The 26,923-nt window shown below is 44.3% G+C and overlaps 1 protein-coding gene across 1 annotated transcript; it reads left to right on the forward strand.

Moving 5' to 3' along the window:
• The first annotated feature begins 350 nt into the window (after positions 1-350).
• TMEM169 (transmembrane protein 169) lies at positions 351-22,761 on the forward strand. Its single transcript, XM_046019328.1, has 3 exons — positions 351-430; positions 17,962-18,329; positions 20,295-22,761. Exons 2-3 carry the CDS (start codon positions 18,056-18,058, stop codon positions 20,915-20,917), a joined length of 897 nt encoding a protein of 298 aa, XP_045875284.1. The 5' UTR covers positions 351-430; positions 17,962-18,055; the 3' UTR covers positions 20,918-22,761.
• Positions 22,762-26,923: the final 4,162 nt, after the last annotated feature.

A 26,923-nucleotide genomic window follows, 5' to 3' on the forward strand; every position in this document is an offset into this window, starting at 1 on the left:
CGCCCCTCGGCGCTCCGCCCCCCGGCGCTCCGCCCCCCGGCGCTCCGCCCCCCCGGCGCTCCGCCCCCCCGGCGCTCCGCCCCCCCGCCGCTCCGCCCCCCCGCCGCTCCGCCCCCCCCGCCGCTCCGCCCCCCCGCCGCTCCGCCCCCCCCCGGCGCTCCGCGCCCCCCCCGCCGCTCCGCCCCCCCCGCCGCTCCGCCCCCCCGCCGCTCCGCCCCCCCCGCCGCTCCGCCCCCCCCGCCGCTCCGCCCCCCGCCGCTCCGCCGCTCCGCCCCCCGCCGCTCCGCCCCCCGCCGCTCCGCCCCCCCGGCGCCTCCCCAGCCCCCACGCCGCGGCAGGTCCCCATCCTCCCAGCGCACAGCTGCTCACCGGCGGCGGCTGCCCGACTCGGTCTGGGTCCTCTGCCAGACTTTGTCCGCGGCATGTGTAGGTGAGATCCCTTTTTTGTTGGGTTTTGGTTTTTGTTTTTAAATTTCGGTGCCATTGTGGGGACCGGAGGAAGGGAAGCAGACAAAAAGGGGCGCGTGCTCCATTTCCAAAAAATCCTCGGTGCTTTAGCTCTCATGGTTAATTAAGATAGAATTCTCCAGGGCACCTGGGGAAGGAAAGGCTGCAGGCTCTGGCTCCAGTTGCTGTGTGCCTCTGGCTGGGAAGGAAAGCGCCAGGCTTAGCTGAAGGGGAAGAAATCTGGCGTCCAGATCCTTTCATCCTCTGCAAGGGACGCTGAACGCTGAGTTGGGGGGGTTGGGGAGTGGGATGCCGTTGTGGTTATCCACAGAACCAAGATAATAAATGATTTTCAAAATAAACTCGAGCCCACCTCCACCTCATCTCCCTTTCCCCGCCCAGGAATGAAGGGGAGATGCAACCTTTACCCCATTTGAGATCTAATCCATTTCAGCCCCGCTGCGGAAACCTGGGAATCCAAGGGTGTGTGCTTCCTGCAAGAGCGCTGATGGAGGTGTCTGAGATCCTGTCATCTGGTTCATTCCTCTAGCAGGGAAGCAAGCATTCGGAGGATGGGGGGAGGGGTGTGGAATTTTTCATCCGCAGTTTGATGTCCAGTAGCCCAGGGTTATTATTCAGATTCTCCTCCTCATTGTTCATCTAGCTTCACCCTGTCCTCCCACCGGAGAGAGCTTACACCTGGACTGGCCTTGAAACTTAGCCTAAGAATTTGGCAGATCTAGGGAATGTATGTGGTGCTGTGGTCTTAAGGATTCAGGGAACACGCTATTTCCGTCTGCCATCAGAGTACTGTATTTTCACCTACAAGGTATTAAAATGATGTAAAAGCAAACAAAGGCCATCCTTTTGTTGAGCCCACCCCCCATCTAGTTATTCACAAAGCAAATTAGAAATGGGTCTTGTTCAAAGTGGAATCATGGGGGGAGGGGGGGCGGGAGAGGGGGGTGGGGTTATAGACATTGGGGAGGGCATGTGGTATGGTGAGTGCTGTGAAGTGTGTAAACCTGGGGATTCACAGACCTGCATCCCTGGGACTAATAATACATTATATGTTTATTTTAAAAAAAAAAAAAAGGGAAACACTAAAAGAAAAAAAAGTGGAATCAGACATCACTTCCTCTCTGATCTTCTATCCTTACTCTTCTCTGATCTCCTTTAAGAAATACTTGCCCTGGGGCGCCTGGGTGGCTCAGTGGTTTGGGCCGCTGCCTTTGGCTCGGGTCGTGGTCTCGGGGTCCTGGGATCGAGTCCCGCATCGGGCTCTCTGCTCAGCAGGGAGCCTGCTTCCCTCTCACTCTCTCTGCCTGCCTCTCTGCCTACTTGTGATCTCTCTCTCTGTCAAATAAATAAATAAAAAATCTTAAAAAAAAAAAAGAAACAAGAAAAAGAAATACTTGCCCTGGGGGGGCCCTGGCGGGCTCAGTCAGTTAAGCATCTGACTCTTGTTTTCAGCTCTAGTCATGATCTCAGGGTTGTGAGCGCAGAGCCTGCTTGAGATCTCTCCCTCTCCCTCTGCCCTAACCCACTCCCCACCCTCCTGCACTTTTTTCTCTCTCTAAAAAAAAAAGAAAGAAGGAAGAAACTTGCACTTCTCTTTTGTTGATGACAGATTCCAATTGATACTTATTAAAGAAAGGAAGACACCTTTTCCACATTCTGCTTCCCATTTGCTAGATAGTGCTTTGATTTCAATGACAAAGTATTTTTTTTTTTTTTAAGTAGGATGAGAAATAGTGACTCAGTTCTAGGGCTTTCTTATTCTAGAAAATTCTTTGTTACTTTTAAAGATTCTTTTATCAAAGGTGTAATTTAATGTGATTGGTGATCTGGTTTGGACCTGTGGATTCACAGAGCTCTGCCAGGGTGGGTGCCCATGAGCCTGCATCCACTGCATCCTTTGTATGGCAGCTGCGGGGACTGAGGGATTCCGCAGTCCTCCAGTGAAAAGGCGACTGGGCTGGCTTTAAGCCAGTGTCACCCGCTGAGGATGATAAGGAGCCGTTCCAGGCTGCAAGGAAGTTGCAGTCTGAGAAGTCAGAAAGGCTCTTTTTCACGGTCCAGAGAGTCTGTGATTAAGAGAGACGTTGAGGTCTCTTGGAGAGATCTGTTAAAACAAAAATGCATGTATGTGCTCTTTGCCTGGTCTCTCTCCACGGTCAGGGCTTGAAAGACTGCTAACCCCAAAAGGTCTGGAGGTACAGCAATAGAGCCTCCTTGTTTCTAGATTTTAATTCTGCTTCCGGTTTGAGCCATCTCTTCACAGGACATCCACGCCATGCTACACTGATGTTCCTTTGGCTGAATCAAAAGCTGTCCTACGCTCTGCATCACTGCCTGCTTTGCTCCCCAGGGCTAAAAAGGCATCTCTTGGGCCATGATCCTTCCACACTCCCACTCTGCCATTCCCTATTAGCACTGCCTGCCTGCCTTCGGCTTCTGGGATATGCTTGCTGCTCCCCCAGCTCCCCACCCCTCCCCCACCCCATCTGCCTGGTAACTTCATTCTGTTCATGTCTCAAAGCTGCTGCTGGCTCATACTGACAGGGGCCTGTGAGATTCTCAGCATTCAGCCTCGCAGATTCCTGGTGCAAAAAAGAATGTCTGTGAGGCATCTAGTCACCTTGAAGTAAGAGTCCGGAACTGAACCAGCTTACATAAACAAGACTCTTAACCAGTTCACAGTGTTCTGTCAGTGTTTCCAGTATAGTGGACGGTACAGTTAGCTGTCCCTGCCTTTTTCTTTTTATTTTTAAGATTTTATTTATTTAAGAGAGAAAGAGCATGCATGGGGCTGCATGGCATCATGACCTGGGCTGAAGGCAGGAGCTGAACTGACTGAGTCACCCAGGCACCCCTGTCCTTGTCCTTGTAGAGTTTTCGTTCTAGCATGTAGATATGATGGGAGTGAGAATAGGGCCACCCCTGTTTCCCTATAAACAAACAAAAGCTCAGACAGGGAAGATCCAATTTTATAGCTCTTAACCATACGGAGATGCTCAAGCTCCTCGTAACCCACTACCCTCGCTACAGGGAATTATTTCCTCTGCAGACAAGCCAGATGCTTCTAGGTGATGAACCAGCCCTCAGTGTGAGAGCCTTTCAGGTCAGGTAGGCTGAGCAGTGACCTGAGAGTTATGGCTCACTGGACCATGAAGGAACAGGATACAGTTTAACTCATAACCGAGTCACAGCCACTGGCCAGAGGTTAGAAGTTTCAAGTTGCTGATCCATCATGGCTCCAATCACGGACATCAGTCTGAGCCAGATTCCTTTCTCCTTTACATTAGTGAGACTGTCTTTCTGAGAGGGGCTAATGGTGATTTTTGGTGGTAAAATGGTAAGCATTTTATTTCCTAGCTGACATAGTGCATCTCGTGGTGGTAAATCACAGTGCTAGTCGAAGGGTATGGCCACCCCGGACGGGGGATATGTGGCTCTTCGGGTGACAGATACAGAAATGAGAATGGAAAGCGCAGTAAGGCAGGAGCAAGGCACCGTTCACTGTAGTAATAGTAGTAAGTTAACTTGAAAATGATCATACTTTACCCTTCCGGGCCCAGTTCAGGTTCCATAGAAAGGGAGATGTGACCATATGGGTCACAAGTGGTCACATATGTGGCCAAACAACTCTTCGGGAGTATGGAAATAAAAAACAAAACAAACAAACAAAACCCCTGATTGTTCTTAAATCAATGACACAGGGTGCCTTGATTTGAAGCTTTATAAACCAAAGGTAGCAAAATAGCAGATGATTTATGTTTTGCTTTGTTTTGGTGGTTTGTCTACATGGGAATTTATTTAAATTTGGCCTAATCACAACAATTAAAATCCAGAACTTTAGCAGGAAATTCTAAACAAACCAAGCCAAATGGGCCTGTGTTTCTCTGTGAAAGCAGTTGGCTTGGTGGGTGGAAGAGAGGGAAACAACTTCCTATTTCTGCAAAGACCTGTGGTCTTACGTTTACCATAGCATCCCTCCCCCACTGCCCACACACTCCTTATTGTATAGGTAAACCTGGTGTCCTTGCCATTTATTAGCTTTTTCCAGCCATAATTCATCCATGCAGCTTTCCTGCGATGGACACTACGGCAGAGGCTTCAGAGCTTCCTGGTTTCTCCACCCACCAAATCCCCCAAGTTATGCTGGGAATCTGGCTGGGTTTGGAGAAGGCACTGGATCACGTTTGCTCCCATGCGCACCTGGGAGCAGAGAATTGGGAGCAGACTCTGGGGAAATTATCCATATCATGCCTGATAGTGAGAGGTCCTTCAAGGAGCCATGTAATACCACTGTGGAGGTGTGTGTTTTTGGCAGGGGTTGCGGGGGGGGGGGGGAGGGGGCGGGGAGGGTGGCAGCAGTTAGTGACTGAGTGATTGAAGGGGAACTGGCAGGCAGAAAGCAAGGACTTGAGCCTTTTGTGATGACTCAGCCCGAGAAAGGCCCCATAGCTGGACAGGTATGCTCACTTTGTGGTGTTGTGAATCTTTGGGTACTTACTGAATGCCTAGGAGCTCTTGATTTTCTTTTAATAAAACTCCTTTTATGACACTATTGTCTAACTCCTTACAAGCAGAGAATGAATACTAGCTGTCTTTGTCTGTACAGGCTGCTGTAATAAAAAGACCACATACTGGGTGGCTTAAATAACATACATTTTTTTCCCCATAGTTCTGAATGCTGGAAAGTCCAAGATCAAGGTACTGGCAGATTCAGGGTCTGGTGAGAGCCCGATTCGTAGATGACTATTTTGTTGCTGTGTCTTTACATGGCAAAAAAAGCAAGAGAGTTCTCTGGGGTCTGTTTTATGAGGACACTAATCTCATGTGTGAGGATTCTAACCTCATAACCTAATCACTTCCAAAGACTCCACCTTCTCATACCCTCACTTGGGGGTTAAGATTTCAACATATGAATTTAAACATATGAACTCATATGTTGAAATGAAGATTTTCATTTCAAAACACGAAATGAAATCTTCATTTCAACATATAAATTCAACAATATGAATTTCAACATGTGCAACATGATTTCAACATAGGGATGTAGGCTGACATTTAGCCATGGTAGTACAGACTTTACTGAGCTCTCCAGTGGGTTTCATGGGTGGGGGTGGGGGCGTTGAGCCAACATCAGTTTGATGTCTTTTGTACTGGACAGCTGAGTTTTAGAATTCCTGGGCTACCCCTCGGGAAAATAAAAACTGCTTAAACCACCCATTACCAGGGATGATGTCATTTTATGCTCTAACTTTGAAATGTGTTTCAGGATCTGCCGATGCATCAGGGCTAACAAATTAGAACACACCAAATAACTTTTTGGGCAATTCCAGTATATTAGGTAGGATTTCTGTGTGGCTGCCTTAAGAGACCAAAATAATACTAGATTAAAAGAAGATAAATATTGTGGGGCCTGGGTGGTACAGTCAGTTAAGCCACTGACTCTTAGTTTTGGCCCAGGTCATGATCTCAGTGTTATGAGATCCAGTCCCACGTCAGGCTCTGGGCACAGGGTAGAGTCGCTTGAGTTTCTCTCTCCCGCTCCTTCTGCCCCTTCTGCTTGTGCTGTTTCTCTCTCCAAAATAAATAAATCTTTATTTTTTTTAGATTTTTATTTATTCATTTGATAGAGAGAGATCACAAGTAGGCAGAGAGGCAGGCAGAGAGAAAGGGGGAAGCAGGCTCCCTGCTGAGTAGAGAACCCGATGCAGGACTTGATCCCAGGACCCTGAGATCATGACCTGAGCCGAAGGCAGAGGCTTAACCCACTGAGCCACCCAGGCGCCCCTAAATAAACCTTTAAAAAAAAAAAAAACAAAAAAAAACCCAAGATAAATATTTTTCTCTCATATTACAATCCAGAGGAAGAGGGTTTATGGCTGTTCTAGTGGCTTTTATTCTTTCTGTGTCTGTCCACTGTCATCTCTTTGGGTTGCTTTTGTCTGCCTGGCGAAAGATGGCTCATCAGGTTCACATTCCAGGTCTCAAGAAGGTGAAAAGAGGAAAGAGAGGGCCAAGCAGGGAAGTTGCACACATCACAGCTGCTCACATGCTTTTGGCCAGAGACTAGTCATATGATCACACCTGATGTAAGGGATGCTGAGAAATGTTATCTTTAGGAGGAGAGTCATGTGACCAACAGAATCCTCCATTACTGGAGGTGAAAACAGATAAAATTATACCATAATTTTTTATTAAGTATAAAGGAACTTTTTAATGTCCCTTTCTGTTTTTTAAGATTAAAAAAAAATGTTTTAAGTATTCCCTACACCCAATGAGGGACTCGCATTTATAGCCCTGAGATCAAGAGTCACATGCTCCATCCACTGAGCCAGCCAGGTGCCCCTTAATGTCTTTTTATTAAACTTTTCTTCAGTCTCAGTCTTTGCAAAAATCAGACTAATCTTTAATTACTACCAGTTCAGACTGTTCCCCCAGCCCAAATCATTAATTCAGTCACTTAAAATTTGTTTATTGAACAAACATGTATGTGTTGGCCTACTTATATGGAACTATACCCTAGACCTTATAGTCTAGTAGAGGAGATAGAAAATAAACAAGCAAAATAAGAAAACTTGGGGCACCTGGCTGGCTCCATCAGTTAAGCATCTGCTTTCAGATCAGTCATGGTCCTGGGGTCCCAGGATCAAGCCCCCATGTTGGACTCCCTGCTCAGTAGGGAGTCTGCTTCTTCCTCTCCCTCTGCTCCTCCCCCTGCTCGTGCTCACTCTCTCAAATAATTACATTAAATTAAAAGAGAGAAAGAAATAGAACTTCATTATGGATGTTGTTAAGTCTTATACAGGAAACAGGCTGCTGTGATAAAGAATCATGAAAAGCAGGGTAGGGAGCCAGTTTTAGGCTTGGTGTCAGGAAAGCTTTGGAGGAGCTGACAAGTCAACAGAGACTTGGGAAATAGCAAGGTCCTCCCCATGTGACAGGGCAAGACTGGAGCAGAAACAAGGCAAGGCAGACAGTATTGAAGGCCTCAAGTGGGAAAACATTGGGTGCTCCTGAGGAATGTGTAGGCAACCAGTGCGATTGTAGCATAGAAGGTATATGTGAAGGAGGTGGTATATTACATAGGATGGCAGGATGGAGAGGGGCCACATCATGTAGAGGGGGCATTAAAAATGCCCCCGACATTTTTAAGCAGAAAATGGCATGCGTTTATTTATGTTTTCAAAAGATCTTTCTGGGGCGCCTGGGTGGCTCTGTCGGTTGAGCCTCTGCCTTGGACTCGGGTCATGATCTCAGGGTCCTGGGATCGAGCCCTGCATCGGGCTCTCTGCTTGGTGGGGAGCCTGCTTCCCCCACTCTCTCTCTGCCTACTGCTCTGCTTACTTGTGATCTCTCTCTCTCTCTCTGTCAAATAAATGAATAAAATCTTAAAAAAAAAAAAAAAGTTCTTTCTTACTGCTGAGTGGAGAATTGATTGGAGGACAACAGTAGTAGAAGCCAGAAGACAAGGAGCATTTTTTAGAACCACACGTAAGAAAGGGTGACCTTGGGGTGTCTGCGTGGCTCAGTTGGTTAAGCATCTACTCTTGGTTTCAGCTGAGGTCATGGTCTCAGGGCCCTGGGATCCAGCCCTGTCTTGAGCCCTGCATCAGGCTCCACGCACACAGGCATGAGTGCTCTCTCTCTCTCTCAAATATACAAATAAAATCTTGAAAGGAAGGAAGGAAGAAAGAAAAGCAAAGCAAGACCTCTTAGACAAGAACGGTAGCAATAGAGGTGGGAAAAAGTGGTGGATGAATTTAAAAATTATCTGGAGAATTTCCTTCAAGAGTGGCTTAAAACCAGTTATTTCATGCATGAGAATCTAAGCTTGTTCTTTAAAACCTATTTTTCTCCTAGGATGACCAAGAATTTGTAGTTAGTGGTTGATTGAAGTTAGTGTTCTGCTGTATCACATTTATTAATAATCTTCAGATCTCAGTAGAAGTGAGGGATGGGTGAGGCCTAACTTCCAGAGAAAAGAGCAAAGTCCTATCTCTTCTTTTAATTCTATTGATCAAAGCCTTGGAAACTGGGGGATTTGTTTTACTCTTTCTTTTATGGACTCTAAAAGGAAGGAGAAATGGTCAGAACCTGCTTCTCAGATCAGATATTAACAGCATAATAAAGTGTACAAAAATAGGGAAGATAATTAAGGCTTCCTTTCTTAACAGTTGTATCCCTTTTTTTTTTTTTTTTAAGATTTTGTTTATTCATTTGAGAGAGAGAGCGCATGCACAAGCAGAGGGAGAAGCAGAGGGAGAGGAAGAAACAGACTCCACACTGAGCGGGGAGCCCAACAACAGCTCGATCTCATGACCCTGAGATCACAACCTGAGCCGAAATGGAGAGTGAGATCCTAAACAGACTGAACCATCCAGGCACTACCATTTATATCCTATGTCTGATTAGGCACTTTCACTTCCCCTCTGCCCTATCAGGTCAATAAGGACATATTGAGTGTCTGCTACATGTCTAACCATAGGATCTTCCCACTGGAGGTGAAGAAGTATAAGAAAGGTCCTGATTTCTAAAATTGTATAATCTCCTTGGGAAGATGAATGAAAAATAATGAAGCCATTCATACTCAATGCCAGATGATATGAAATGCTGCAGAATTAAGCACTGAGAGAGCATAGCACAGAGGACAAATGCTACTAAAATAGCACAGAGTAGAAGAAGGCAAAAGAAAGGGATTGGAAACTGGCATTTATGAAGTATCCATCCATCATAGCCATTTCATACTTGAACACTCATTCCATTCTCCCCACTCTTCTGCAACCATAGGACTGGGGTGGGGACAGATGGGTGGGCTGGAGTAGGGGGACATGAGTGAGTGAGTCTGTCTTGAGCCAGGCTTGAAACAGGTGGAGAAGAGTGGAGACAGTGATGGAACCAACATAAGCACATGTGTTGACTAGTCATGTTGTGGGGAAAGGAAAAATTTGCTACTGAAGCCTAGCGTGGGCCATGAATGGGGAGAGCCTCAAACTCCAGATAGACCCTTTAGGTATAGTTTAGTTAGTCATGGCAAGATGGTGATGATTACTGGACAACATAAAAATGATGTATTTTTGTTAATCACCATTTAACATTTTGAGGAAGAATTCTGAAATGGAGGGTGAGAGACCAGGTTGGAAAAAGTAGTATTAGAGGTATATGGAGGTAGTAAACATTCAAGTGAAGACATTATCAAAGAAACTTCATGAATGAGTGGCAGAGACTGATTACTATTGGAGACATAGGAATCCATCTCTAACATGGGAAATGGATTCATCCAAGACAATTCTAAGGGTTTAAGTATAGAATCTTGGGTAAATGCTGGCAGACAGCATGGTCCCATGAATAGAACATGGACTTTGAAATGAGCAAACCTGGCTGTAAGTCCCAGCCCCACTACTACGTAACTTGGAGCGAATTGCTTCTCTAAATGGGAATATAATAGTGCCTACTTCATTGGTTTGCTGAGACAATTAAATAATATGATTATTGTAAAGCACTTAGAACAGCACCTGACACATAGTAAACATCCAATAAGTTTTAGTTGTTACTAATTTTAAGTCCAAATGTCCTCATTTGTAAAATACTATTTGTTTCTTAGGATTATTGTGCCTAGGACAATTGTACCTGGCAATTGTCTGGCACATAGTATTGTCCAAAAAAGTATTAGAATGTAATGAAATGGGAAAACCATATATAAGCAAGTAACACAGAGACTAACAAATGATACAGTAAGCAAATGTTCTTTTATGAGAATAGGCACAACATAAATGTTGTAGGGTTTTTCCTTCTCCATCCCATTCTCCTTTCCCTTCCCCCTTTACCTGCCCTCTTCGTAACATTAAGGTTAAGTCAGCTAGAAATAAAGAGATGAGTTTGATTTAAACATGCATAGCTAGAAATGATGAGATATTTAAGTGGAGAATATCCACTAGGCTGCTGGAAATCCATCTGGAGGATACATTAATTCTTGGCACCCATATTTGGGCATTCTTGGCATAGCGGTGTCCTGCAGAGGTAGGCAGGAAGGCTGCATATTTCAACAGGAGGAAAAGAATATACTGTTGAGAATAGAGGGCAATCCTTGAGAATTGAGTCTCAAAGGGCTGGCTATTATGGGTGGAGGAGATAGATAAGGGAGTAAAGGAGGCCAAAGAAGAATTTGAGAGGTAGCAAGAGATTGAAGACAAAGTCAAAGAACGTAAAGAAAGGTTCAAGAAAGATCTGGAAGTAAGCAGCATTAGGGCTGTGGTATGGGCAGGAAGAATAAGGATGGTAAAATCATCATTGGGGCCACTCTGGTGACTTTTAGGGCTGTATTCAACATAGAAAAGAGTGGGTTTATCACCAAAGGAAAGAGGAATGAGGCTGAGATAGCAGAAACCAAAACCAAACAAACAATAACAACAACAAAAAAAACCCAAACCACACACACACAAAAACCCACACAAAACAAAAACCCATCAACTGTCTACTACAGCCACCACAAATACTTGACTTCTTAATCTTGGTGGGAAAATTCCGGTCTTTTGAAGTTACACAATTCAGGCATAAAACCAGGTTCTCTCACTTTATTTAACAGCGAGCTTGTTGAGATGTGCAAATTAGGTAACATGCATTGAAAATTGAGCTTACAGCCTGGCCCATAAGGCTAAGTAAATGCTCATTTCCTGACCTATTCCTTATCTTTGCACATGACTGACTTGTGTGCATTTGGGGTGTGTGTGTGTGTGTGTGTGTGTGTTAGAAAGGGGTTGGGGAGAAGGGAGAAAAAGATGGTAAAGAGAACAGGACATTGAGAGGATGAACTGATAATGGCGGTGGACTATTTGATAGAGAAGCATAGTTATGAAACAAAGACAAACAGGACATTGCATTAAGTAAGTGGCAAGGTAAAACTGGTTTTTCCACATAGGGACTTCTGGGTTTATTTACAGGCAAAAAGGAATCAGCAAAGGGGGGTAGTTCGAGCTATTAGAATGGAAGGAAGCCAAGGATGAGGAAGATAGAGGATCAAGAGTACAGTTGAGGAACACCGGCTGGCTCAGTCAGAAGAGCATGTGACTCTTGATCTTGGGGTTGTGAGTTTGAGCCCCACATTGGGTGTAGAGATTACTCAAAAAATAAATAAATGAATAAACAAACAAACTTAAAAAAAAAAAAAGGTTGAAGTGGTCAAGAAGAATATCTGCTCCCAGATCACTCTGAGGGAAACCAGGCACTGTCGTGAGAAATCTCAAACAGCCCATGGAGAGGCCCATATAGGGAGGAACTGAGTCAGCACCATGCAAGTGTGCCATCTTGGAACCAGATCCTCTGACGCCATCCAAGCCTTCAAATGAGGGCTGCCCTGTCATCTTCAGAGACCTTGAGACAGAATCATCCAACTAAGATACTCTCACATTTCTGACCCAGAAAAACTTTCACAGGAGAGCCACAAAGTTTTAAGAGAATTATATTGACAGAATACCCAAGGAGTTCAGAGACTGTCCAAAAGCAAAAAAGGTCTTTGGACCCCCAAATTCTGTAGGTAGGAAGCAGACTGAGAAGACGACTCCTCACCCAGCTGAGACACTGGCAGATTACCAACACAGAGTACTGTGTAGGATAATATGTAGTTCTTTTTCTAGACCTCGAAGTTTGTGGTCATTTGTTACAGGACAATAAATAACTAATATACCTTATTCTAAAACATACCTGATCTCGTTTCAGCCTCATGGCAAATAGAACAAAAAAGTACTCTTACTATTCTCTAGCCATAACAGGTAGTCACCAGGAGTAATTTTAAATCTGTTTGACCAACAACTGTCTGTATGAATAAACTTTTGAAAGTCAATTCATCAGTGGAAGCCTCTGGCTTCTGACAGGCAAATTTACTGACCTGACTGACTTCTAGAAATGAGGGTTGGACTCCGATGGGCTGGTTTCCAAAAACATCTCCACTGAGGGAAGTTGTTATCAACAGAACAGGTTTAAAACCGTGTCTGAGGGCTATCTTGTATCATAACTACCAAACAAACCGTCTTAAGGTTTGTCAGGCCATTTTGTACTCTCAAATCATGGGGTTTTTGTTGTTGTTGTTGTTGTTGTTTGGCTTTTGTTTTGTAAGTAAGCTCTACACCCAACGTGGGGCTCTGAGCCAGCCAGGAGCCCTTCAAATCATGTTTTGAGGTGAATCAGGAGCAGTTACATGTTTTGCTAGTAGACACACTGGCTGAGCACCTGTGTAAAATTAGCTGTACTGGAGGCAGGGAACAGACCCTTAAGGTGAATTACCAGGAGATCACCAATTCTTTATATTTCCTGCTTCCTCTAAAGAATTTGAATGGGGTCTCCAAGGGTCATCGCCCTCCTTGCTTACTGATCAAATTGTTCCTCCCACACCTCATCAGCTCACCAGATAGTCATGTTTGTTTCTATAGGAGGCACAAATGCTTCTCTTGACTCCTGTTTTTATTATTCTGTCCTGGGGATCCAGAAATTCTTCCTTTTACTTAACACCAGTCTGTCCCTGTTTGTTTTGGTTTGTGGCCAACCAAACAGAAGACTTAGAACACCGGTTTGCACAAGCCTGTAAAGAGTGATTATTATTCCGTGCATGCGTGATGAACCATAGATATAAGTCCAAAGAGACAAAGGGAAGATCAGCTTTTATTAAGTTCTGAGAGGAAATCGGAGAGAGTTGTTTTGAACACAAGTTCACTGAAGAACAGAGAGTTAAAGGCTGTGGTCGTTTCACATTGGTTGCAAGTAGTGGTTAGTGCCTTGTTGCTGAGGCAGAGACAAATCTTCCTTTTCTTGAAAGCAGGTGATGAAATTCCTATGTGAAAAATGGCCTTAGGGGCGCCTGGGTGGCTCAGTGGATTAAGCCGCTGCCTTCGGCTCGGGTCATGATCTCAGGGTCCTGGGATCGAGCCCCACATCGGGCTCTCTGCTCCGCAGGGAGCCTGCTTCCTCCTCTCTCTCTGCCTGCCTCTCTGCCTACTTGTGATCTCTCTCTCTCTGTCAAATAAATGAATAAAATCTTAAAAAAAAAAAAAAAATGGCCTTAATTGTCAAGAGGGGTACCTGGCTGGCAGTTGGTGGAACATGAGACTCTTGATCTCAGGGTTATGAGTTTGAGTCCCACGTTGGGTATAGAGATTACTTAAATAAATAAGACTTAAAAAAAAAAAGCAGTTGTCAAGATAATTCTTAACTTTCTCTTTCTGCTGGTTGTGGAGGCTGCAAGGAGTGGTATGTGAGTGAGAGCTCCTCTGCCAGGCCTTTCTGAGCCTATTTTAAATGAAATTTCTTTCATTGATTTTCATACTCTCAAGCTCGGATGTTTGTACCCTTACAGTAGGTATAAAGTGGTACGTTCAGAGGTCACCTGCATCATAGAATTACCATGGTATGACTTACCAAGCAGCAATTTTACTAGAGGATTTGCACCAGGGAAAACATTTTTATATTAAATACAGCATCTTAGAAAGTAGAATTCAAAATTTACACACATTCTTAACAAGAAACCTCTAACAGGGAGACGCACACACAGCCTCTTCTTCCAGTCCATTCTCACTGGCTGTCCGTTCTTCTGCCCTGGGGCTCCTTTGGTAGGGGAGCATTGTTTGTGCTTCTTGACACCAGTAAGGCAAACATGCATTAAGGCAAATTCAACGTTCTTATCATTGAGTTCCAAATTCTGACTTCCCTTAGGTGCTTTAATCTTTTTTTTTTTTTTAAAGATTTTATTTATTGGGACCCCTGGGTGGCTCAGTGGGTTAAGCCGCTGCCTTCAGCTCGAGTTATGATCCCGGGGTCCTGGAATCGAGTCCTGCATTGGACTTCTTGCTCGGCGGGGAGCCTGCCTCTCTCACTACCTTTGCCTGCCTCTCTGCCTGCTTGTGTGCTTTCTCTCTCTCTCTCTCTTTCTGATAAATAAATAAATAAATAAATAAAATCTTTTAAAAGAAAAGATTTTATTTGTTTATTTGAGAGAGAGAGTGAGAGAGATCATGAGAGGGGAGAAGGTCAGAGGGAGAGGTGGACTCCCCTGGAGCTGGGAGCCTGATGTGGGACTCGATTCCCGGGATTCCGGGATCATGACCTGAGTTTTAAACTTTCTAATAGGTGGGATCATTGTGTTCTGAATCAGTTTATCTTGGGAAGCCTTTGTGTTCTTGCTTTTTGTGTTCTGAAAAATGTCATAGGCAAGTTCCTTGCCCAAGATGGTGAAGATAGTGATGCTCCTGTTCAAACAGCCTAGCCCACCTCAGGTAAAGATAGGCTGTGAGGACTTCCCATAACCCTCCCATTCTACGGGGACATTTCACTTCTCTCAGTCAACAACTCTCTATTCCAGTCTGGGCTATGTGCCTAGGACACAAAGGTGGTGGAGTTTCATTACCTGCAATCCAGTGGAGAGATATGTAAGAAAATAAACTGTAGAAGACAAGAACTTGGACAAGGGGTAGTCAGGCAGAGCTACTTGCCCAGAAGGTAGCTCAGGCTTTGGGGTAAGAAGTCAGTCCATTGGTATTAAGATGCATTGAGATGAGGGGGAAAGAATGTGTTTTGGCATTTGAAGAAATACGATACAGAGTTGGCCCTGTCACATGATAATGTCAAAGATGCATAATTTTAAGACATGAGATTTGCTTCAAATTGAGTGGCATTTAGAGCCTAGTTCGATTTGTTGTTTGTTTTATTTTTGCTCCCCTGTTTGGGCCAGCCCACTGGACATTAGGACCTCTTCAGACAAATGAGAGGAGAAGCCTCACTGTTGGGGATAAAGAGAAATCCAAGAGTACGCATGTGGGATTGAAAGGAAGGAAATACTCAGAGACCACTGGGAAAAAATGAGGAATTGGAAATTGAGAATAAAAGTAACAGAAAGCTGGCAACCTGGAGTTACTGGAGAGTGGCCTGTCTCCAAGATCCTGGGATGGCAGGATTGTAGTAGAATCTAGCAATTCTTCATTGTAAATACAGTTATTTGTGAATGGAGAATTTATGAGGTTAAGTAGTTCAGAAATTTTCATATTAATAGAAGCTGTCACTACAGTCAGGACAGAAAGATATTTTCCCAGGATAATTTCCAACAATAATGGATGATAACAGGGCCACTTGTCTCCTCTACCAAGTTTAAAACTGAGTTTGTTCAAAGTGCCTGATATCCAGTGGAATATCACCATTTTGCAACTCCTAGTGAATTAGTGGGTCTGGCCAATGATTATCAATGGCTACTAATTTCATTTTTAAAAATGGCCAAAATGCCATTAGGTTTCTCCAGATGGAAGTACAAAACGCCCTCTATAACACTGCCTGGCCAAAACAACCAACCCAGAACATTCCAGCATGAATCCAATCAAGCCTAGTTAGCTACCAGCGTACAGGAAATACGTGGTTCAGAAGAACACCCTGTGGGAATGTCGGCAAAACCTAAGCTGGGAGAATCTGCAAGGTAAATAACTTGCTTTCTTTCACAAAGAAATTGGAAAGAAAGTAATTGGAAGGCGAGCATATGGACCTGTCTGATAGAGTAGTCCCTAGCCACGTGTGGCTATTTTTAAATTGGTTAGAGTTCATTTAAAAAAAAGAAGAGGGGTGCCTGGGTGGCTCAGTGGGTTAAAGCCTCTGCCTTTGGCTCGGGTCGTGATCCCAGGGTCCTGGGATCGGGCCAGGCATTGGGCTCTCTGCAGGGAGCCTGCTTCCTCCTCTTTGCCTGCCTCTCTGCCTACTTGTGATCTCTCTCTGTCAAATAAATAAAATATTTAAAAAAAAAGAAGAAGAAGAAGAAGAAAAGCATTTCCTCAGTTGCACTAGCATCATTCGAGGTGCAATGCAGGAATTCTACTGGACAGCACTACCACACACAAACACGCGTAGGATCCGTGTGCATCACATAGACCTTATTGGGATCCCAATTCCAGAAAATAGACTTTAAACTGTTAAATAGGGAAATTTGAACTGACTGGATATTGGATGATATTAAAGAATTGTTTTAAAAACAATGAGGTGTGATGATGATGATATTGTGGGTATCTTTTTTTTTTCTTTCTAAAGATTCTTTATATGGGAGAGAAACAAATTGAAATAGATGAAATGGTGTCTAAGGTTTGCTTTTAAATAAGTTGCCTATGAATATTTTGATTATTATTGAAGCTATCATCATAGGGACAATGAGGGGTCCTTAAAATTATTCTCTGTCTTTTGTACAGTATGCCTTTTTCCATAATAAAAAGGTTCTCCATTTAGTATGTTTGAAACTGTCTATAATAACATGCTTCTGAGTTTTGTTTTTGTTCTTGTTTGCTGTTGTTGTTTTAAAAAGCATATGAGTGGTGCCTGGGTGTTTCAGTGGGTTAAAGCCTCCACCTTCAGCTCAGGTCATGGTCCCAGGGTCCTGGGATCAAGCCCCGCATCGGGCTCTCTGCTTGGCAGGGAACTTGCTTCCCTCTCCCTCTCCCTCTCTGCCTGCCTCTCTGCCTACTTGTGATCTGTCTGTCAAATAAACAAATAAAATCTTTAAAATAAATAAATAAATAAATAAATAAATAAAAATAAAAAGCTTATGAGTGGGGCACCTGGCTGACTCGGTTGGTGGAACATGAGACTCTTGATCTCGGGGTTGTGAGTTTGAATCCCACGTTGCATGTAGAGATTACTTTAAAAAAAATAAAAGAAGAAGAGCATCTAAGCAACTAGCTGCCTGAATTTGACTAGCTGGGTATTTGCTAATTTCTCCCTGCTTGGTAGCAGCACTGAAAGCATTTCTGTCTTCTCAATGGTTCAGTGCATCCAAATCACAGGCCAACCAGTGTCTTTAAAGGATGTTACATAGACTGTCCTCTCTCCCCACCTCTTTTTACCTGGAGAACAGAAAGGAGAGAGAATCTTTTAAGAGTGGGCAACTATGCATCCTCTCCACTTGTCTCCCCACATGTGATAGGAGAGAACCCAGGAATTTTCTGGGATCTTGGGCTAACAAGAAGCCAAGAGGCATGTGCTTTTCATAGAATACCATGGTAGACGTGGTTGGTGACATTGTGCCATCTTTGGGGAGTTTTCTAAAAGTTCTATTTATCCTTTTGAGTATGGTTGCAGGACTCAGCAGCCAGATGACTGGCCCCAGCCATCCAAATTGTCATGTTTGGTGGGAACGAGAGTAGTTCTTAAATCCCATTTATCTATAAGGCTTCCTCACCCAACTTTCTCATACTCAACATCTCCCAGCTGAACTGATGGGTTTTGCATAATTTATAAGTTTGCATAAATGACACAAATATTATTACAATACAAATAAAATTTTATTCACGACAATCCAATCTTGTACGAGTATTTCCGCAGCTTTCCCAAAATACAGTGATATGAGAAAGAAAGGAAGGAGAAGCCTTTGGGCAAGTTGAGAATCATCTCCCAGACCCCTTTCCATCTCATCCTATTTCCTTCCTGTTGATGGCTTTGCTTGTCTATCTGTCCTGTGGAACTCACTGACGGAACATCTTTGCTTAGCCCCATCCAGGAAGAAGCTCTGCGGTGTGCCAATCGTGAGTTTGTTCAAGGAAGTCAGACTCTTCACAAGGAATAACTAGACGTGAGAAGCAGGATGGGCGAGTTGGCACCGGTAGAAGGTGAGGGCCAGCTCCCAAGCCCTCACCACCAGGGCTCTCTGAGGAAGGCTGTGGCTGCTGCCTTGGCCCTGGATGGGGAATCCACAATGGGTCGCAGGAAAAAGAAGAGGAAAGAGTCCCGCCCTGAATCTATCATCATCTACCGGTCCGAAAATGAGAAACTAGATGAGGAGCCTGGGGAATCAGAAAGTGGAGACCGGCCTAAAGAAGAGGAGGGAGATGATTTCCTAGATTATCCTGCAGATGAAGGTAAGTCTCTGGGGCCACTTACCTAAAGCCACAGGAAGGAATGAGGATTCTCCAGAAGACAGACAGGGATTTGCTCACTGACCTACTTCGACTTATTGATACATTTCTTTTTGTAACATTACAGTCTTCATTCCACAGATCAGCAGTATTTATTAAACATTGACTTTGTTCTTTTCGCAGTGATGCAGAGGAGATCTCCATCCTTTCTGAACTCCTAGTGTAAGCGAAGAGACCGATTTATACACAAAAATTAGTAATACAAGCAGACTGTGCTAATTATTTATTTATTTTTAAGAATATGCTAATTACTTAATACACATAAGATAAAGAAGCAAATAGTTGACTTTTATAATAATCAGGAACATGCAAATTACAATAGCAGTGAGTGGTAATATTCCTGTACGTGTAGGTTGGCCAAAAATTGGGTACACTAGGATAACATCAATGTGAGAAAATAGTTGTGCTATCAACGTACCTCCAGTGGAAGTGGAATTCTGTTTTACCCACTTCGTAGGGACATTTATCAATAACTATTAAATTCAGACTGCGTATCTTACATTCTAGAAATTCTCAGTATCCCATGAAACTTAGGCCCATGGGTGTAAGGATGCATGTGTGGGAATACCTGTTGCTGCTAACGGAGCCATGGAGTGTCCGGACTAAGCATCACCATGCAGCAACAGACGGGTAAGGTAGATCAATTTGTGTAGCTGGATTGTTCTCTAAGACATAGGCCCACAGTGGACAAGACCAGCAACGTCTCTGCTCTTGTGCAGTTTGCCTTCTAGTGAAGGGAAGACAGCCAGTGAACAAGGCAGTCATTCAAAGTTAATTTCAGGGAGTGGTATGAACTGCAAAGACCATAAACCACAGTGATGCGAAATGATTGGTGGAAGATGAGGGGGAGGAGATTGCCTAGCCATGCGAGGACCTCTGGGAAGTGACCCTTGAGCTGATCTGAATGAAATGAACGAGCCGACTATGAAATAGGGCCAAGACCCTAAGATGGAAGCACCACTGGGCTGTTCCCCTATTCTCAGGGAAGACGAGCAGCAGTGGTGGAGAGGTTCATGCTGGGCCTTTCAAGTCATAGTAAGGAGTTTGGGATCTGATTAAAGTGCAGGTGGAAGTCAGTGGAGGACTTTGATGCAAAGGAGAGATAGCTTCTATTTTTAAACCATCATTCTGGCTTCTTTAGAAAGAGTGCATTCTAAGGGGCAAGAGTGGAAGCTGATGAGAGACTGTCCCATCACTGAGGCCACAATAGCACTAATGTAGAAGCCTGGACCAGGGTGACCTCAGGAAAGCTAGCTAGGGAAAATAGGCTGGATTCTTTTTTTTTTTTTAAGATTTTTTTGTATTGGCAGAGAAAGAGAGGCCCCCCGCCCAGGTGCCCCGACAGGCCAGATTCTGGGTCCGATTTGAAACTTGCTGATGGATCAGAGGTAGGGAGTGAGAGAAAGAGAGGAGTCAGCAATAACTCCTAGGATTTTGACAGGAGCAACAGGGAAGGACGTGGTGGTGTCATTTACTATTTAGTGAGATGAGGGAGGTTTTGAGATCATTAGGTTTTGGGTGAACAGTACAACCCTCCTACTTCTTCCAGTGATGGAAGACAGAGTCCAGCCTATGTCTATGGCAAAGTTCCTCATACCCCTCCATGTTACAGAGATGGTGCCAAGACCGAGGCCCAGCAAAGTGGAGAGAAAACTTGAAAAGCAACTTAACCTGCTTCACAGTTTCTTCAGAGCCCACGTGTGTGGAGTAAGAGTCCCCTGGGGGAGTCATAACATCAGGGAGGGAGGGAGGACCACCCACTTCGTCTTCCCACAGTCACTGACTCCAGGACTGTGCCAGGTGCTATAAAAACAGGAACTGTGGTATTCAGCCTCCAGCTCAGATGATGACCCTGTGATTAAATGTCCACTCTTCTGACCTTAACGTCACATCCTTGATGCCCTGCAGGGATGTGGAACATGCCTTTGGACAGCCGCTATGTCACGTTAACTGGCACCATCACACGAGGAAAGAAAAAGGGCCAGATGGTGGACATCCATGTCACACTGACAGAGAAGGAGCTGCAAGAATTGACGAATCCTAAAGGGTCATCAAGGGAGATAACACCTGAAGACAGAAAGGCCTGCCAAATGGGAGCAGATCGTGGGCCCCATGTGGTCCTCTGGACACTGGTCTGTCTGCCTGTGGTCTTTATCCTCTCTTTTGTTGTCTCTTTCTACTATGGCACGATCACCTGGTACAACATCTTCCTTGTGTACAACGAGGAGAGGACCTTCTGGCACAAGATCTCATGTTGCCCCTGCCTCATTCTCTTCTATCCAGTGCTCATCATGGCCATGGCCTCTTCCCTTGGCCTCTATGCTGCTGTGGTCCAGCTCTCGTGGTCCTGGGGTGCATGGTGGCAAGCTGCCCGGGACATGGAGAAAGGCTTCTGTGGCTGGCTGTGCAGCAAGCTAGGTCTGGAGGACTGTTCCCCCTACAGCATTGTAGAGTTGCTTGACTCTGACAATATCTCAGGCAATCTCTCCAACAAGGACCCCACCCAGGAAGTAGAAACTTCCACTGTCTAAACTTCCGACAACTTCTATCCTTCTCTGGTCCTAGTAGCCTATATATTGTCTCCCAATTCCAGGAGATTCTTTCTTTAAATTAAACCCTTTCCCCTCTCAGTCCTGGAAAAGTCTAGCACACACTGTTCTGTTCTACCATCTTGGTGGTTCCAGGAGGGCAGGGAACAGAAAAGCAATTTGTGCCAAAGCAGTCTATCCACAGATGAATTCTTTTTATTCCCTGTCCTAAAATGACCATTTATCTGGGACAGGGAGTGCAGTTGTGTGTTATGCTCAGGAGCTTGAAGATGTTCTGGTGACTGGAACCCAGGGAAGGATGTGACTAAATGTGACAGGGAGAAAAATGAGGCCCAAAGGAGACCAAGCTCAACAAAAAGATAATACGTAGGTAGGAGAGAAACGCTTAGGAACCTGGGCTACCATAGTGCAGCAGAATGTAAAGATTTGAGTGTATCACTTAGATTTTGGTTTAGTGGCATAGAACTCAAATCCTAAAATACCAGTGGTTTAAACAAAGTAGAAGTTTCTTTCTTTCTTATATCAAAGAAATCTGAAAGTTGATCATCAGGGGACCTGATGAAGTCATCCAAACCCTAGGCTTTCTTCCCCTACCATTAGGATATAGCCCTCTTTGTCCTTGTCCTCAAAACCTCAGTGGTGACCACATCTCCAGCCCTCTCATCCATGGTTCTTGCAGAATAGAGGAAGGAGCAAAGACGTGCATATTCTCCCTGTTTAAGGAGACTTCCCAGAAGTCTTGCTCAACACTTCCTGTATTTCATTGGCTAGGCCTTAGTCACGTGACCTCACAAGCAAAAGAGGCTGGGAAATGTAGTCTTTTGATTAGGCAGCTATAGTTCAGGTTAAATATTTGCGTTCTGCTAATTTAAGCAAAAAGGAAACATGGCAATTTTGGTAGGCATGAAAGAATCTCTCCCTCACGGTAATTATTTAAATAAATTCAGATCCCAAACTACTATTTTGTTTTATTTATTTATTTATTTATTTAGGGCTGAATGTTACACAGAGATTTTCTACATAGATACTAGTTACATATACTATGTATATGCTATCAGTAGATAATTAGCATCTCATGTACTTTGCAATTAGTCTGTAATGTCATGTGGTTTCAGGGTTTTTAGAAAGGAAGAATGGAGAGTTGAATACAATTAGTAACATAACTTTTTTCCTGGTAGTGAAGGCAGGACTGAGTTGTAATGTTTAATTTAATCTATATATTAAAGACTGTGTAGGGAGGATTTGCAAACTTCCCCCAACAGGAATCAGTAGCCCTAAGCATGGAGAAGACAGAGTTAGGTTTCTGTTGTTTGGCAAGACCTCACAGCCTCACTCAGTTGGACCTTATTGGAGTTTAACCAATAGTATCTTTGCTGTGCTATGAAAGCGTGTCTTCCTGGCCACCGGGAGGTGAACACCAGATGAATCTAGATGAATAGAATCTGAACTTTTTTTTTCTGTTTAAATTTATTCCTGAGGGTGTCTTTCTAATGTCAAAAAAATCGAATCCCAAGAGATCGAGCAGATTTTGGAGGTTTGGGTCCTCACAAGAACAGCTGGTGCCCATTCCTTGTTCCTGTCTCAGGAAGAAGCTACGTTCAGAATGGCTGTGAATCAAACCGGACAGGTCAGTACCACTCTCCCACAGAAGGCCACAGACATTGGCCTAAAGTATGAGGAACACCCGTTTCAGAAGAACCCCCTTAAAAACAACAACAACAAAAACTATTATTAGTTTCACACAAATCAAAACTCTGCCCAGCCGTTTTGAAAGTAAACTTGGTGCTCTCTGGTGCTTTTGCAGAAATGTAAACAACTGAAATGAAGACAAAGAAAATAAAAATAAAATCAAATTAATTTTGTTCAGATGGTCCTTGAATTTCTCCAAAATTGCTTTGAATGCTACCGTTTGCAGAGAGAGGGTGAGCATGATTGCTGTTCTGTGTATGTATAATGATCTTAATATGGATCCTTATGTTTTGATTCTTCCCACATACCACTCATTTATGGTGAGTCCATTTAGGTGGACTGCTTTCCGCAGATCACATATTTACCTGAGCCTACATCAGGAAGTTGCAACGGCATTTGTCAGATTTTTCTGGGATTAGGGAAACCAATGGCCAAGACCAAAAATAATCATGATTAGGACTAGGGTATGGTGGTGGCTGTGGTGGAATGGAGGAGGATGGGGTGAGGGTGGGGCCTGAGGAATACTGAGATGAGGTGGACATGGCTCTCAGACTAGTTAGACTCACAACCTAGTGGAAGAAGCTTAAATCATTTCACAAGGGCTCTACCAAGGTATATAAAAGCCTAGTCTAGACTTGAGGAAGACTTAACCAAAGAGATCAAAAGGATTCTCATCTTAGCTATCAGCAAATACCTAGAGAATTAATACCATCTATGGACATTCTGTTAGCTCATAGTTGCCTAATCTTTATGGCGAGCATCAAGGAGGACTATGCGTTCCAATGGCTTTGCAGCCATGATACACCGAGCTGGGTAAACCATGTCTGGTCCACAATGATGACACTGCTACTAAGCCATCTTGTCTATTGACAATGAACAGCATTTTCATATCAGTTCAAGTGCAAGAGGGAATAAAACCTTTATCCTCCAGGATTTTCAATAAAATGATGCTAAATCTTAAAAACTTAGATGACCTGAAAGTTTCATTGTGCCCTTCATGGCCACCCCGGACTTACGTTTGGCAGTGTTGCAAAAGCTTAGTAGCTAACGAAGGTCATATACAACCAACGAGAGAGCAGGCCAGCTGAGAACAAAGCACAAGCTGACAACCCACAACCTCCCCTTTCCCTCCCTCCCCCACTCACCCCCAGGTGTGTTGTCTTTGGCATTCCTCTGGCACTCCTGGCTGCCCTAAAGCTAAGGGAAGGCAAAACCAAAGGTTAACAATAGAGATCATGCCCAAGAAGACATGAACTCTCCTTTAGTTTATAAATGTATTAGTGTTTTACGAGAAAAAAGTATTCTTATCCATAGCCTACCTTCCAGAGACCCATAGACTCAATTTGCTGGAGCCCTAACATCACCCAGCCATAATGATATGGGAAACAAGGTAAAAGGGAACATAAATAAAATAAAATTTCCTTATAACCTGCAGCCAAGGACTTGTGATAGGAAGGATATAATGTTTCTCCAGGAAGCTCCCAACTGTCTTACTGTTAGTGCTTTACTAGAGGGAAAAACAACCTTCGTTTGACAATGGCAAGGCCTCCGATACCTTGTAGGTCTTCTTTAGCATCTCAAAGTTCTTTTGAAAAACTTTTTCCTTCTGTCCTCCAACTCCCAAGTACATTATCAGTCACCCCTCACAACCCTGGTGGTGCCCAAGGGTCCTGTCCACATGCTTTAATAAAATAACCTTTTTTTGTACCAAAGACATCTCAAGCATTCTTTGTTGGCCATCAGCTCTGGATCTCACCTATATACATTCAAAAACTACATCACAGTCATAGTGACTTAGAAATCTGAAATGGCTTCCCTTGTATATCAGGCCTTTGGAGATTTTTTTTTTTCATCAACATGAAACATACAAATTTCCTTCACCATAATGAATTTTTACCAATTTGATTTACCTCTTATATAGATAATTAATAAAAAATATTTGAGTTTTAAAAGAACTCCTTGGGTTTGAGTCAAAAGCTTGAAGTGATATGACGTGGGCCAGGAGTGACCAATCAAGAAATAATTCTTGAGACATTTCCCATACAAAAAAGTGTTTTTAGGGGTGCCTGCATGGCTGTTGGTTTGGTGTCTGACTCTTGATTTCAGCTCAGGTCCTGATCTTGGGGAGGTGAGATCAAGCTCTGCGTTAGGCATGGAGCTTGCTTAAGATTCTCTTCCTCTCTCTCTGTTCCTCCCTCCCTCCTCTCTCTTCCTCCCTCCCCCCCCCCACACAGATGGTGCTTACTTCTTTAAATTTTTAATTAGTTAATGAATTAATTATTTTTTAAGAAAGGCAGTCTGCCACATACAGCACCTCATTTGGCTATGTCTGGAGTCTTAGAAGCTTGACTACCCTACGTTCTACTACAAATGGACTCTGAGAGCTTTTTGGGAGGTTCTAGCAAAGGAGCACAGCTCCTTGTACACCCTTGACCGAAGAATGGTCCTCTCTTGCATCTGGAAAGGTCATCCTCTTCAGCTGAGCAGGCAACTTTGGGAGGCAGGCACGTGGAGTGGTGAGGGAGGAAGGGGATACCTGCCTAGCCAGCCAGATCAGCTGAATCAACCCTGGCGATCAATGGGGTGACAGATGTCATTGTTATGCCCGAGTTTTCACGTCTGAGAGACCACCAAGGAGCCAACACCGATGCAATCACATGAGGGTTTATTTGACAAGCTTAAGCTTGGGCCCAAGTATACCCGACGCAGCGGAGTAGGGACTTGGACCCCAAACCAGATTACAGTCAGAATTTTTAAAGGCAGAATAGGGGTGGACTCAGCAGTGGGTGAGGACAAAAGGGGTGTTCAGAAGGGCTGTCAGGGTGAAGAAGACTGTCAGGATATTCGAGGCTTAGTTATTATCTTTTTTTTTAAGATTTTATTTATTTATTTGACAGAAAGAGATCACAAGTAGATAGAGAGGCAGGCAGAGAGAGAGAGAGGGAAGCAGGCTCCCTGCTGAGCAGAGAGCCCAATGCGGGACTCGATCCCAGGACCCTGAGATCATGACCTGAGCCACCCAGGCGCCCGAGGCCTAGTTATTATCAAGCCAAGGCTGTTTTTCCCTCTAATGAGACACTAACGTGAAGACAGTTGGGAGTTTCCTGGTGGAATGTCACATTCCTCCTATCAAGCGTCCTTGTTAGTGAGATTTTGCATTGGGACATTTATAAACGGTGGGAGACTCCTGTCTTGCAGGATTGTGATTTCTGCAAGTTAACTATTTGGTCACACATACTGCCGAGGGGAGGGGAGCGGATGGAGAGGGGGGTGCAAGGTGCCAGCTTTTGCTTTGTCAAGATGTCTGTACTCATGTCAGGGCTAGACTCAAGGTGGGTACAGCCTTGTTTTTCTTGGGCCTCCACAGTCGTAGCCAGATCACCCTCACAGCCATATTTTTTTAAAAGATTTTTATTTCACACACACACACACACACACACACACACACACACAGAGCACAAGCAGTGGGAGCAGCAGGCAGTGGGAGAGGGAGAAGCAGACTCCCTGCTGAGCAAGGAGCCCAACACCAGGCTGGATCCCACCACCCTGGGATCACGACTGAAGCCTAAGGCAGACAGATGCTTAATCAACTTAGCTACCCAGCTGCCCCAAGATGGTGTTTTTATTAAACCCTGGGGAAAGTACCTGTGGTAGAAAGAGTTGTCCAGGCATTGTGAGGAGCTATTCATTACACACTTTTAAGGTGGGAGGAAGGGTAAAGACAAAGGAAGTTTCTAAAAGGGATTTTTCATATGTTAAATGATACATGTTTGCAATCATCCCCCAAGCACCAATATACATCTGTAGGGTTTCAGGACTGAGGGCTTACTAAACTGTAATAAATGACCTTTTCCTAACACTAGCTAACCCTTTCAAGGTCCTGGAAACCTTGCTTCCAAAATTCTTTAGAGACTTATGCTACTCCTAGTCCCCTCCCAACTTGAAAGTATATGTAATCAGTCACCTGTCACAATCCCAGGGCAGCTCTTTCTGGCCACAGGTTCTGACCCCGTGCTTTAATAAATTCACCTTTTTGCACCAAAGACGTCTCAAGAATTTTTTCTTGCACTGGGGTCTGGGTCTCACCTACCCACATTCAAAAAACCCAACCATTTTTTAAACCAGCGAACCCGTCAGGCATTATGATTGATCACCGCCACCTCTAGAACATTCCCTAGGCTGGCCTTCCAAATTAAATCCTTAAGTCTTAATGCTTAATATCCTTCCTTCCAAACTAGCGACGCTTCAGACTATTGGGAGATAGATCCTTCGCAGGTGTTGTTCTGTGCCTCGTGGCCT

Source organism: Meles meles, chromosome 9 (genome assembly GCF_922984935.1).
Source record: "Meles meles chromosome 9, mMelMel3.1 paternal haplotype, whole genome shotgun sequence".
NCBI classification, from domain to species: Eukaryota; Metazoa; Chordata; class Mammalia; order Carnivora; family Mustelidae; genus Meles; species Meles meles.

Coding starts and splice junctions, on each gene's coding strand:
- TMEM169 (XM_046019328.1), top strand. CDS start 18,056: ATGGGCGAGTTGGCACCGGTAGAAGGTGAGGGCCAGCTCCCAAGCCCT. Junction 18,330..20,294: donor AGATTATCCTGCAGATGAAG/GTAAGTCTCTGG, acceptor GATGCCCTGCAG/GGATGTGGAACATGCCTTTG.